This window comes from Camponotus floridanus, unplaced genomic scaffold (assembly GCF_003227725.1).
Source record: "Camponotus floridanus strain SB8 unplaced genomic scaffold, Cflo_v7.5 scaffold4, whole genome shotgun sequence".
Taxonomy (NCBI): Eukaryota; Metazoa; Arthropoda; class Insecta; order Hymenoptera; family Formicidae; genus Camponotus; species Camponotus floridanus.
In genome coordinates this window covers 4,145,388-4,159,628 of record NW_020229547.1, presented here as the reverse complement: position 1 = coordinate 4,159,628, position 14,241 = coordinate 4,145,388, and the positions used below count along the sequence as shown (strand labels likewise).

The window sequence follows — 14,241 nt, the reverse complement described above, 5'->3', positions numbered from 1 at the left end:
TGACTAATTTAACAACATTATTTTATAATACATGGAAGGAATTCTCATAAAAGACATTGATATTTTTATTTATGACGTGGAATTAAAGCCGTTAAAAATTGTAATCACATTAAATGCCCTATGTAATATATCTTTAAAATTTGTCTTTAAATTTATATATCTGTTACTGAATATGTGAAGCTGTTATTAAATTTTCAACTTGAATTTTTAATCTGTACTCAAATTACAATTAAAACAATAAGACTATAGTAAGCTGTATTAAATTTTTTACGATTCGATATTATATTTTTAATTCAATAATATATTCTCAATTTAACAATTTATCTTTAATCATTTTTTTATTATTAATATGTAAAAAATGTTCATTCATTAGAATATTTAATTAAAATATTCGAGCTATAAGATCTCAAGTATTTAACTTTAGGTATTTAATTGTTATTTGGAATAAACATTGCCTCATTACTTGTATGTTTATTTGTATGATTTTTTAATTTTTAAAGCTGTTGATTATATTTGAATTATATAAATAAGTGACAAATTTATTATTTGTACCTATATAGATAAAACATTAACTAAATGAATTTGATTCCAATACTTATGATTTGATTGCTATACTTGCAAAGCTTAAATGCGATATGTCTGTTTTTTGAAGCGAATAAAGATTATAATATATGTTTAACGGGAAAGTGCGAGCCATTGAGTGTTAAAAAAATTTCTGTATTTCGTTATGATGGCGATGAAACCTCGACGATGCCACTGTTCCTTCGGGTAATAATCAGTTGCTCGCATATTTCAACGTATAGATCCATCTCGCTAGTGTCTTCATACGGAGTCTTTTAATTAATTTCTCATTAATTATTGCGAAAATCACAAAATGGTAGAGAAGTTTCCTTGTTAATTTGCCAATCTACCTTCATACTTCGGATGTGCAAAAAAATATCGGACACCCTCTATATTCTAGGAGTATCACGGAGGAGACGGTAACGAAAGACTTGGCCGCGTGTATTTGTCTGTTATAACTTTTTATCAAATATTTAAGAATTGTATTTCTTTTTAGACAAATAAATAAATAATAGTCAAAAGCTAAGCAACATGTTGTGGCGATTGAAAATTTTTCGTACGATATATTAATTTTTTTAATGCTAAAGGCACATAATAATAAAAAAAATTTATTATATAATATTTTAAAAAGAAATTGTTGTACATAAATGTAATAGACGTGTATTTGCAGTATTCATGTAATAAAATTAATTTAATTTAATGCAATTTGGTTAGAAAGATTATAGTTCAAAATTAGAATTAAAGTGCTTCCTCCATTCTAACGTAACTGTAAGGACACGAATTAATTTCATCGTTATGAGATTAGGATATTAACGAAACATTGCCTCCTTTTTCCGTCTGTAATATCGTCAACAATGATTATGAAGGAATGTTATGGAAGGTAATATAAGACTCTAATATAAAAGATCCACACCCTATATATACTTCCAATTACATATGAAAACACAATTCTCTTTCTTTATAGTTAAAAATTTCACCTATTAATGATTACATAATTACAAATGAGTGTTACGATCAATATCAGAAACAATTCTCCAATTCCTGCAGGATATTTTTGAATTAGCAAAAATTATTTTCGTAAAAGAGTAAACTCATCGAATCAATAAATATATAAATTAATTGGAAATGATTACATAAATTAATAAGTTATTTAATATATGTAATAAATTGAATTAAATTAATAATTTTAAAAATATAGTTAAAATTAGAATTAAGCTTCTATTTAATAATGTAAGACACAATTTTAAAAAGATTACAATTATATTAATGTAAAAAAAAAAAAAAAAAAAAAAAAATTTTATATTTATGAAATTGAATCAATTTTACATTCCTTCATTACAATTATGCATGTCATTAAATTGAATATAAAAAAAAAAAAAAAAAAAAAAAAAAAAAAAAAAAAAAAAAAAAATAAAAAACCTATAACAATATCGGTTTAAATATTTGTCCACATAATACGTTTGAAAACATTTTTTTTATAAAATCAATCATAGATCATATAATATAATACGTAATGTTACTTTAAGGCTTATCGATGTGTGATAAGAAGAGTCAATAAAAAAAGAAGATATATATATTTCGTAAAACAATCGATATAATTATAAATTTGTGTTACATTTATGCAGGCCCGTGGTTAGTTTACACTTTTCAGCCGATTTTGTTTATTGCTATCCTCATTCCTTTTGTTTCATAATTTTCTCTCGATTTCTCGCGGAATCGTAAGACGCTCGAGTTTATGAATGATTATAATTGTAAATCATTCTGCACACATTTCTTTCTTAAGTTATTCTCTCTAATATTATTATAATTATAATTATAATTATAATTATAATTATAATTGTTATAAGTATTATAAAATTAGAATACTAAAACAACTATAAATTGTATGTATAGATACGATTAAAATTGGTGTTTTATTTCATTGTTACTTTTGATCTTATAAGATAATAATAATAATCGTAGCAATAATAAACAATGTATGGAGCAATAAAACCTCATATGATTTATAATTAATATCGTTCTAAACATCTGAACATCTTACCTTCCGCGTACAATCTAAGTGCTATGAAACAAAAAAAGTAGGGACGACAATAAGTAAAATTGGCCAAAAAATGCTAACCGCAAGCCTGTATTAAAGTTACAACAAATATTAATGCAATAATTACTCATCATAAACGCATTAATTTTCTCACTTATTTTTTAGGTGTCGTTTTGAAACCCTAATCAGTTTAAATATTTATCTTTGCAATACGTTACAATACAAATAATTATTTTTACAGAATCAATAATAGTTCATGTCATACAATATGTAATGTTACTTAAATTTTTTGTCGATGTTTGACAAGTGATGTTGATTGAATGAAGAAGATATATTTCGTAAAACAATCGATATAATTATAAATTTGTGTTACATTAATGCAGACTGCTGGTTTGTATTTTTCTGTCAATTTTGTCTACTGTTATCTTCATTCCTTTTGTTTCATAGCTTCTTGCGAAAACGTAAGACTTTCGAGGAATAATTATAGTTGCAAATCGTTCAGTACATACATTCTTCGCTTTCACTTTTCATTCTTTCTAAAGTTATTAAAATTATAATTATAATATTGATTATTATAACACTAGAAAGCTTAGAACACTAGAAACAGAATGTAAAATATATTAATTGTATGTGTAGACACGAATAATAATTGTATTCCATTTTAGTGTTATTTTTGATTTTATAATAATAATAATAATAATCATAATATTAATAACTCTACAAACTCTGTAAATGTATAGAGCAATTAATCTGAATTTTATCACTTTTACCGTTCTGAACTCTCGCGAGCGTCTTACGTTTCGCAAGCAATCTATGTGCAATGAAATAAAAGACATAGGGATGGCAATAAGTAAAATCGGCCGAAAAGTTAAGCCAACCTCAAGCCTGCATTAATGTTACAACGAAAATTAATACAATAACTCATCATAAACGCATTACTTCTCACTTATTTTTTCAGGTAACCTTTTACGAATCGTCAAATTTATGAAAGCAAAGCCAATAATGTAATCAAAATTAGAATTGAAAGTTAAATGCTAATAACTAATACATGCGATATTATTAATTATTATCCTCTAATATCTTCTTCAAGATTTTTAAGTTCTTTTGACTGAATTTAAGAATTTTTTTTGTTTTCATTAAAATGATCTGCAATCACATTGATAAGAAAGTTTTTGTCTGTATTTTTATTTAAATATTATATGATTCGGAACTAAAGGTCGAACTATTGAAATAATGTTGCTTGACATAGCGGTATCACTAATCATCTCTATAACCGTTCGTATTGTCCTTAAAACTGGATTTTCTGTATTGACTTGAAAGTCCTTCTGCCTAAGTGGAGCTATCTTTTTTGCGTTTACTAGGATGTTCTTTTGTCTGATGAGAGCTGCTTCTTTTACGTTTACTTGGAGATTTTTTTGAGGTGCCTCCTGACTGGCTAGACTGACTTGACTGACCAGGCTGGCTGCTTCCTGACTGACCTGACTGATTAGTATCAAAATGTAGTTGAGCAATGGTGCTAGTTGATGGTACGTCGATGGTTTCCCAACTGTCATCTGCTGGGTCCTTAGTGCCTGTTGGAACGTCATCGGATTTATCGACAGGATTCTCAATGCATGCTGGAATGTCTCCGAATTTATCGTCAGGATCAAAATCAAGTAGTAATCTATATAATAATACATAAAATAAAAATTACTGTATTAATCATTATTATAAAATATAGCTTCAATTATGTGCACAATATTATGAAGTCTTTAAATTAATATTTTTTAAAGTAATACTATTATTATCAAAATATCATCGAAAAAATTTGAACATTTGATATACTCAAAAATTCCACATCCAAATACAAAAATTCTTGCCAAATTATTTAAAAAAATGTTTACATTAACTCACAATTTATATTTACACATAGCGTCAGAAATTATTGACTATAATAATACTATAATAATATATAAATAAATTAATAAATTTTAAATTTGTGTATGATATTGTGATTAATAATTTAACATTAAATTAATTTAATCCGAATATACAAAATATTTGTTCGAAACATATTATATATATAATATGTTTCGGACAAATATTTTGTGTGACAAATATTCGGGTTAAATTAATACTATATATATATGAACTACTGAATTTTATAATTTTATCCATGGTATACATTTTTTCTATTGTAAAAGTATATAAATTATTGCACAAGTATATAAATTATTCAAAAGAAGTAAATTAATAATATTCAATTTTTGCTTACTCTTTTGGTATTATACCCGGAGGAAAGGACTTAATTTTTTGGTAATGTTTGTCGATCAAATGCTTTACTAACATAATAGCGTTCTTGGCTTTAATCTTAACATGACACACTCCACATGTATTTACTTGGATCACATTGTTTCGTTGACAGAATATGTAGGGATCATATTTTTTAGCGTATTTACGTATGCATCTTTTAAATTTTTTCCAGTTTTTTAATTCAATGTTATGGTCATTTTTTAAATGTTCGCTGAGGCCTTCCGGAGAACGTAAGAAACACGTTGTATCACGTGGCGTAGGTATATATTCTTTACAATAATTGCATTGTACATTTGGTTTGAGAATTATATTTGAATATTTTATTTTATAATGCGAATCCCACTTAAATTCTTTTCTTTCCTCCCTCGTTCTATCTCGGCTAGACTTGTATTCCAGATAAGCTTTCTTGTGCGCTGGATCCTTTTTTTTATTTATTAAATGATTTCTTAGATGTTTTGATGTGAATAGTTTAGGCTCATAAACCTTATTACAAAGACTACACTTTATTTCAGATAGACTTTCTAACGTAAAATAATTATATTTCCACGGATTCTTATTTGCCATGATGTCCGTTATGTATCACCGATCGTGCGTTACTAAGCACAAAATAAGAATTATTTCAAGCAAGAATATATGAAGAATACAGAAGGTGTGTAGAAAAAATGGGGAAAGGTCGCGATAAGAGTGTTTGAATGGATATAAATATTGGATATAAATATTGGTTGTCTAAATCTGCCCAACGTGTTTGTCTGACTCATTTAACAACATTATTTTATAATACATGGAAGGAATTCTCATAAATGACATTGATATTTTTATTTATGACGTGGAATTAAAGCCGTTAAAAATTGTAATCACATTAAATGCCCTATGTAATATATCTTTAAAATTTGTCTTTAAATTTATATATCTGTTACTGAATATGTGAAGCTGTTATTAAATTTTCAACTTGAATTTTTAATCTGTACTCAAATTACAATTAAAACAATAAGACTATAGTAAGCTGTATTAAATTTTTTACGATTTGATATTAGATTTTTAATTCAATGATAAATTCTCAATTTAACAATTTATCTTTAATCATTTTTTTATTATTAATATGTAAGAAATATTATTTTATTAGAATGTTTAATTAAATTATTTGAGCTATAAGATCTCAAGTATTTAACTTTAAGTATTTAATTGTTATTCGGATTGAACAATGTCTCATTACTTGTATATTTATTTCTATGATGTTCTAATTTTAGAAGCTGTTGGTTATATTCGAATTATATAAATAAATGACAAATTTTTGAATTGTTGTATCTATATAGATATTGACTTGAAACGAGTTTAATTTCAATACTTATGACTTCAACACTTGCCAAGCTCAAGTGCGATATGTCTGTTTTTCGATGTAAATGGAGATAATAATATACGTTTAACGGAAAGGGGCGAGTCATGGTCGTTGAGTGTGAAAAAAAATTCGAGTAATAATCAGTTACTCGTATATTTCAAGGTAGAAACCGCTCGCTAGTGTCTTCTGCGAAATATTGATTTCTGGACACAGATAAATGCTTAGAAAGTTTGCATGTACATATAATCTAGTCTATATCTATAACAATTAAAATAATTTCCGGCACATATCATACTTCGAGATATGTTGTATATGTTGTACATATACAACATGGGATTTTACTCATTTTTTTAAATTAAAAATAATACATTATTTTAGATTGAAATTTCTGTGTGCAATAAATGCTATATTTTTATGCGTGACTTTTATCAAATCCATCAGTTTTTTCTTTGTTCCGCAAACATACGAAGTCGAGCTATGCCACTTTGATGATCTAATGATTTCGCTCTCATCTTCGTTTCAGGCACGCGGCCACCGGAAACAGATAGGCGCGCTCAGCACGCTCTGACTCTAGCATTCTCCTGGTTCAATTTGCACTTGGCTCGGCCCTTTGCTCTCCTCGTGACAGGATGCCTTTCAATTATTCCGTTCACGCCGCTCCGTAATTTGAACTCTGCGCAGCGGTCGCTCTTTTCCCTCTCCCCTCTCGCGGCGGTCGGCCGGGTCGGACGAGTCTGGCGCACCCCTTTTTGTTGTTTTATTTTTCGCCTTTTTTTTGAGCACATGAAAACTGCGAAGTGTACCGCGGGGATGGCACATCGCGAGAATTGCCATAAAACGATGGTGAAAATGCGGGAGAAAAATGGGATTTTCGACGATGGCTCCACGTTACCAGGAGCAAATGGGCTTTCGATCGGCTCGAATGACCATGACTTTAATTGCGTACTTTGTTCGGCGCCATCGTGTAATTTCCGGCGTTCGCCGGCGGTTTATGTACTACGATGATGTAACGGAATTTGGCGCGAGCCATAAACACGCCAAATGTTGTTGTTTTATCGGCTATAATGGGACAGGTTGTATCGTCGTGATCTACCGAATTAACAGCTTGCATTTACGAACAAATGTCGCTCGCGCAAGTCACATACCAATAAGATCGACGTATTAATATTCCCGGATCCTGACGTCTCAACGGAATGACAAGTCACATTGTAAACACACCTGAATCCGAAAGATATTTATTCATGATATTTTATACGAAAATTGAATAAAATTTTTGTTGCTTTCTTTGTATCAATTATAAAAATTTTGAATTTTGAAAAACGATATTAAACTATATAAACTGTGTAAAAACTTTATATAAAAATTATATTTCATATTTTTAATTCATATTTTCTTCTTGTTTCAGGTAAGTCCTCGAATGGTCGATTGGCTGCTTTAAAAAATGAACGATTGAGGGACTACAATAAGTGAGTCATTAGCAAATGTCTTATTCATTTTCGATTTGCAAACTGATTGGTGGTGGATTCGCTCTCAGACACCCCCAACAAATTCAAGACAACTCGCGCGCGAATTCGAGAAATTAATTAGTGAAAATCCGAAGGGGATCGTGGGTAGTCGAGGGATTGTAAAGATTGGACGGCAGGCCATACCTAGAGGCGGAGGGGATGGGTAGACTTTGGTACTCGAGACTTTGGCCTTCGAAACCCTCGCAGCAACGGGTCTCTCCCTTGGGATCCACTCTCCCTCTCTCTCTCTTTCTCTCTCCATTCTCTTCATTCAGTCTTGCTTCTCTCCATTTTCCAAATTCCGTTTCATGCTGATAGAGTTCCTCTCTCTCTCTCTCTCTCTTTCCCTCCCTCCTCCCTCTCCCACTTTCTCTCTTTCTTTCTCTCTTTCTTTACCTCTCTTTTTACCTCGCTCTTTACCATCGTACTCTCTTTCTTCTCCCCTCAATCTTTCATTGCCGATACTTCATATTAACCGCACCTCTTCGTCGGGCCGTTATCGTTATAATAAAGAAGAAGTAAAAGAATGAAAACGAGTACAAAAAATGAGAAAAAGCCGATGGCGTCCGATTATCTACGAGCGCCGACAAAACCTATATCGCAGACTGGCTCGTGCCATATAACTTCAGTAGCGATATTTTTCAATTGCACGACAGCAGTCGGTTATCTGTATAATGATATCAGACTAACGAAAGAAAACATTAAGTTGCGCGATTTCACGTCTGCGAAAATGGCCATTTCTCCAGGATTTCAGTGACATTAACAATAATTTCATACAAATAATACGCAGTCATGATACTTAAAGAAGGATAATAGTTCTTGGAATAATAGAACTCAGGAATAATAGAACTTGTACAGTATGATAATAATAATATTTGAATTATAAATATTAACTTGCGACCTTTTGATATGTGATATTTATCGTACGATATTTTATATGTCTCTTTTGTTATAAAAAATTAAATTTCCTACAAATAAAAATATATATAAAGAAGAAAAAACATATACACAATTAATCTATGCAAAATTCAAATAGTAAACAAATACAATATAATTTTCTTCTATATATATATATATATTTATAAATACGATTTTTGTAATAATGATTATATTTGTAATCATTAGTCTTCGACATTTTTATAGAAAAAGAGAAACTGTTGTCTTATAAATCATATACATGGTGCAAAGTTCGCCAACACGAAATGTCGAGTTCGTTAAGTCCATGACCGGCATCAAAGCATGATGATATGCACGTAAAACATAAGATCTATGCCGTAATTGAATGCCATTGAATAACCATCTCGCGGAAATAATGGCCCCTTATTTTCCCATCGTTTCCTTCCAGAAATGAGTTCTCGCGAATACCAGAGTGAAATGAACGCCACGTAGTTGTCTGCCCGATCTTCTACTATCTAAATTACATTTCGAAGAAGAGGAATCGGTAGTTATTTATTTCTTCCGCGGCATCATGCATTTTTTCACATCATGCATTTTTTCCAACGAAGACGTCCGATAACCTCGTCGTTGAATTTTTACTAAGACTCTTTCGTTCTCATTACTTTTTTGTTTGTTCGTATAAGATACAGGACTCATGATCAGAAACGACTATATGTATATTGTAGAAACTAACGAGCTTTAACCTCCGAAAGCTGGTCATAAAAAACTTGCTATTTTAAATTCATGAAACCAATAATCTCCTTTACCCGTAAATACTAAGAAAAATTTAATTTCCTTCTAAGAAATTACTTTATGTGTATATAAATGCATAAGAATATTTATGATGCATTTACTCGTATATTATAAATTTATTTGTGCCTCTTAGTTGTATTAAGCTTCCATATTGAAAGTTCAATTAAATTTTTATTAATTGTATATATAAACTATAGATAAGAATGATTTCTTTGAAAGATATATTCGTCAATTTTTTAATTTTCTATATATCGTATAAAGTAAGAAGAAGAAGCATTAGATCCCTTCGCTTCATCTGTGTTCTTATACCAAAAATTATTGACATCGGAAAATTATCATTCGCTCGCGATTTTCACGTCGTCTTTGCCTGATTTTTAATGACGCGCAAATTTTATTTCTGCGCCCGAATATCGAGAAATTTTTTTACGACTCTGTAAAAATTATGGCTGAAGGAACTTTCTGTACGAATTATGGCGAGAAGGAATCCTCGAAAAAACCTAAGTCTGCGAACGAATTATTTTTTTACACTCTATCTGTAGCGCCCCGAGATGAATATTCAACTCGCATTTAGCGATTACGCGTGATAATTTTTTTTTGCACTATCAAGCAGTGAACGAATGACAATTAATTATATTTTAATTACACGTTATTCTCATTATACGTAGCGATTGTATTAATAGTTAGACATTTCCCGTAAAGATTTGATTAACTCGATTATTCAGATTATCGAGAGAGATAAATGTACGTTTTAGCATTCGTTCCAGCACGTTTAACACGAGCGCGCTGATACTAATCATGTCACGAACTATATAATTGCATTATCGATCATAATTATTAATCAAATTTTTCTTCGCAAGAGTTAACCAAATTAATCAAATTAACGGACATGAACAAAAGGCGTAGAATCAAATTTTGCTCAGGCCGTTGTAATTGGATTTTGTAGAAATTAAAATATCGAGAATGTCAAATAGAAATTTCAACGAAAAAATTAGACAGCTTAAAGATCTTTTAAATTGCAGACATTTAAAAAATATATATTGACGTTTGCGGGAAAAATATAAATGATTCGAAAATTTACAAACAGTATACACAACATTTCGAATGACATCCGGCATCGTGTCCCCTTCGATATTACATTTTCGTTTAATTGTGTACTCTTTCCTCTCGACTTTCACGCTTGGTAGGAAGATTTCGCGAAACATTTCCGGCGAATTCCTTTTATACTCGTGCGCCTTTACACTTTGCGCGGCTCGAGCCAAGTCGGAAACAATTATTTATAATGTGTTCCTCCAGACGTCTGATTAACCCCGTGGGTGAATGAAACTTTCGCCCCGTCGACGTGCGCTCTCAAAACGGGTATTTGATTATTCATCTTCTCCTTTCTTTCTAGTGTTTTTTTTTTCACGACTCTCTATGTCCCGGCGCTACGTCGGAGTGAAAAGAGGGTTGTGAAACCGTGGAGAGGACCTACGGTAGTGCAATCCCTGGGGCTGCGCCATCTCCCGTTCGCTCTCCCTCTCCCTCCCCCTCCTCTACCAGCAGCGACTCCTTTCACTCTTCCGCATTCGACCACCCTGGGTGGAGGATAAGGTATTCTAATGCCTCGGAGCTTTTGCCTCTCACTCCCTCTCGCTCCCTCTTTCTCCCGTTCCTTTCGTCCTTAACCTCGTCCTCTCTATCTGCCTATCGCCTTTCCGTGGCCTCACCGTTGGTTGCTCCTCGAACCCGTCTGTACCCTTTCTCGTGCTCCTTTTTTTTCTTTCTTTTTTTTTTCATATCTACCACCGCCGCGTCGTGCGTATTCGTGAATAAAAACCGAAGGGCACGCCAGGCGGTCTGGCGGTCTCGCGGGAAAATGGAAATCCGATATTGGTACTTCGCCCTTTAAAAGGAGCGCGCGCACCCGCGCGCCTACCGATACGAAACGCGCGCGTAAATTGCACGGTTCCACGCTCCGCGCGGCAATTTGCCAGATGAAAAATCGTCCCTCGACGGCGCAATGGAACCCTCGTTGAAAAACTCGATCGCTCGCGCCCGCCCGGTACATCGAGACTTTTGCACACAAACCGAAGTTCCTCCACCGAAGGTTATTTATAAACGCCATGTATATAAATGCAAAGTGGAGAGTCGCGTATTTCATCCGCGATGGTTACAGTGAACAGAGACTCCGAATTCCGGTTCGATTGCTTCGATTTTCGAGGGCTATAAATACAAAAAACCTATCTTACGTTAATTGCCACGTTCTCCGCGTTCGCAACCGCGCGCAAAAGTCGCAAATTGAACTAATCTAAATTAACCCATGCGAGATTTACTGGTTTCTTAATTAGAATAAAGGGTCGCGAGTTAACGGCGATCTCGACTATCGCATTATAGATTGTTGAGAATTACAGGAATCGCTCGCAGCACCGAGTTACAGTCTCGAAGAAATGGAGACATTGTCGCGGAGCGAGTTACAGCGTTACATGCTAGCCTAGATGACCTAGAAAAGTATTTAATTGAGAAATAGCGGAGGGCAAATAGAACCGAGGGAGAGACACCTGCGAAAGCGGTAGTAAACGATGGTCGGGGTGTGGAGTGGAAAATGTTAGGGGGATATGGAGAGGGTGTCAGAGGGTAGGCCGCGAGAGGAACGAGCGGAATTTATTATCACGTCAGCAAGTAGTCGTTATGTTGCCGGGAAAATGGCACGAGGGGGGTTGAAAGCCGGGCGTAGGCCATAGACTAGAGGAAAGGGAAGGAGGGAAAAAAGGGCAGAAAAAAGAAGGGAAAAAAAAGGAAAAGAGAGAGAGACAGAGCGTTCTTACAGACTCACGAATAACGGGCCAGCTACCGCCATTTTTATACGTCCTTCAGCCGTCAATTTCGGGAGAAGACGACCGGCAACGCGATCCAGATATTTTCGCGCATTCATATCGAAATTTTCATTCGGCACCCCCGATCTTTCGTGCGATCGCGCGCAAATTTACATCGAAGGCATTTCTACTCTTTTTCTTCTCCATTTCATACCTAAACATAACTATTATCGGCTCGAAATCCGACAGCGAGGATATGAGATTTCTTTTTCGTCGCTTCCGTAAAAAGATACTAGACGATTGACCTTGCTCGCAAAGTAAGAAGACATTGCAAAGAAGACGATCTCGAAATGGGAATGCGCTTAAGAAATACGAAACTCGCGTTGCTTAATATAAGGATTCTCAGTGTTCTGTAAGCTCCGAAATATCGTGAAATATTTTTGAAATCAGATTAACCCTTTATATATGTATATATGCACCGCTATGTCGTTTAAATATTCAATTCCACATATCCTAGGCAGGCAGTTCCGGCGGATTAAAACATTCCTAAATCTCCATCGCAATCCGCTTTTATCTGTTTAACTCTTAATTCGTGGCCGGAAATTTAAATGGAACATCGTTTGCGCAAGTGTGCGCAATTTGCGAATTTATCCGTCGCGGAATATCATATTCTCTATAACTTAATTCATTAGAAATTTATCACTTGAATATTTGTGCCGTAGGTAAAACAAATGAGTGACATTTAAAAGAATATTAGAAATGAAAAAAGGCATATACAGGATACCTGACATAAAGTATTCCGCTAAAAATATACATAAAGTATTCCACTAAAAATATACAAGTAAATCTCGTTGAAATAAAAAGTCTACATCATTTTGCAAATAATGAAATTAAAATTTCGATATTAATTAAAGGAGATCGACCAATGAGCGCGCGGTTCGCGTGGCTAGTCCGTGAGATACATACATGTAAATTCTAGATGTATCACAGTGAGAGACGAGTGTCACATAGTAACGAAAAATTTGATCGCGCATATTTATCTTTTGAAACTTTTTATCAAATATTTTAGAATTGTATTTCTTTATAGACAAATAAATAAATAATAGAGCATATTGTAGCGATTGAAGATTTTTCGTACGATATATTAATTTTTTTAATAATAAAGACATATAATAATAAAAAAATTGTTATATAATATTTTAGAAAGAGATTGTTGTACATACATAATACGAGTGTATTTGTGGTATTCATATAATAAAATTAACTTAATGTAATGCGATTTAGTTAGAAATTGAAGTGTTTCCTCCATTCTAACGTAACTGGACACGAATTAATTTCACTATGAGATTAGGATATTAACGAAGCATCATGTTCTTTTTCCGCCCGCTACTAATATCGTCAACAACGATTCAAGGAATGTGTTATGAAAGGAAATATAAGAGTCTAACATAAAGGATCCAAGCCCTATATACTTCCAGTTATATGAAAATACAATTCTCTCTCTTTACAGTTAATAATCTTACCTATTAATGATTACAAAAAGAATTACATAATTACAAATGAATGTTATAATAAATATTAGAAACAACAGTTCTCCAATTCCTGCAAGATATTGTTGAATTAGCAAAAATTAATTCCGTTAAAACGTAAAATCATCGAATCAATAAATATAAATTAATTGAATATTGTAATAAGTTTCAAGTGTATTGGAATAATTATAAATTAAAAAGATTACAATTATGTTTATGTAGAAATTTTATTCATGAAATTACACCAACTTTACATTCCTTTCATTACAATTATGCAAGCCAATAAATTGAATATGAAAACATATAATAACATCGGTTTAAATATTTGTCCACAAAATACGTTTGAAAAATTATTTTTATAAAATCAATAATAAATCATGTCATATAATACGTAATATTACTTTAATTCTTTGTGAACTTGTGTACTTTGATTCTTCGATATTTGATAAATGGAGTTAATAAAAAAAGAAGATATATTTCGTAAAACAATCGATATAAT

At 32.3% G+C, this 14,241-nt stretch overlaps 2 protein-coding genes across 9 annotated transcripts in view; one reads left to right on the top strand and one right to left on the bottom strand.

The window, feature by feature from the left end:
- The window catches only part of LOC105259560 (teneurin-m), a 708,083-nt gene that overhangs the window by 520,402 nt on the left and 173,440 nt on the right, over nucleotides 1–14,241 (top strand). The gene's annotated exons all lie outside the window — the stretch shown is intronic.
- Nucleotides 3,784–5,053, bottom strand: LOC112638897. Its single transcript, XM_025411477.1, has 2 exons — nucleotides 4,854–5,053; nucleotides 3,784–4,262 (listed from the first exon to the last, which is right to left on the bottom strand). The coding sequence occupies exons 1-2, from the start codon at nucleotides 4,925–4,927 to the stop codon at nucleotides 3,929–3,931; spliced, it is 408 nt and encodes a 135-aa protein (XP_025267262.1). The 5' UTR covers nucleotides 4,928–5,053; the 3' UTR covers nucleotides 3,784–3,928.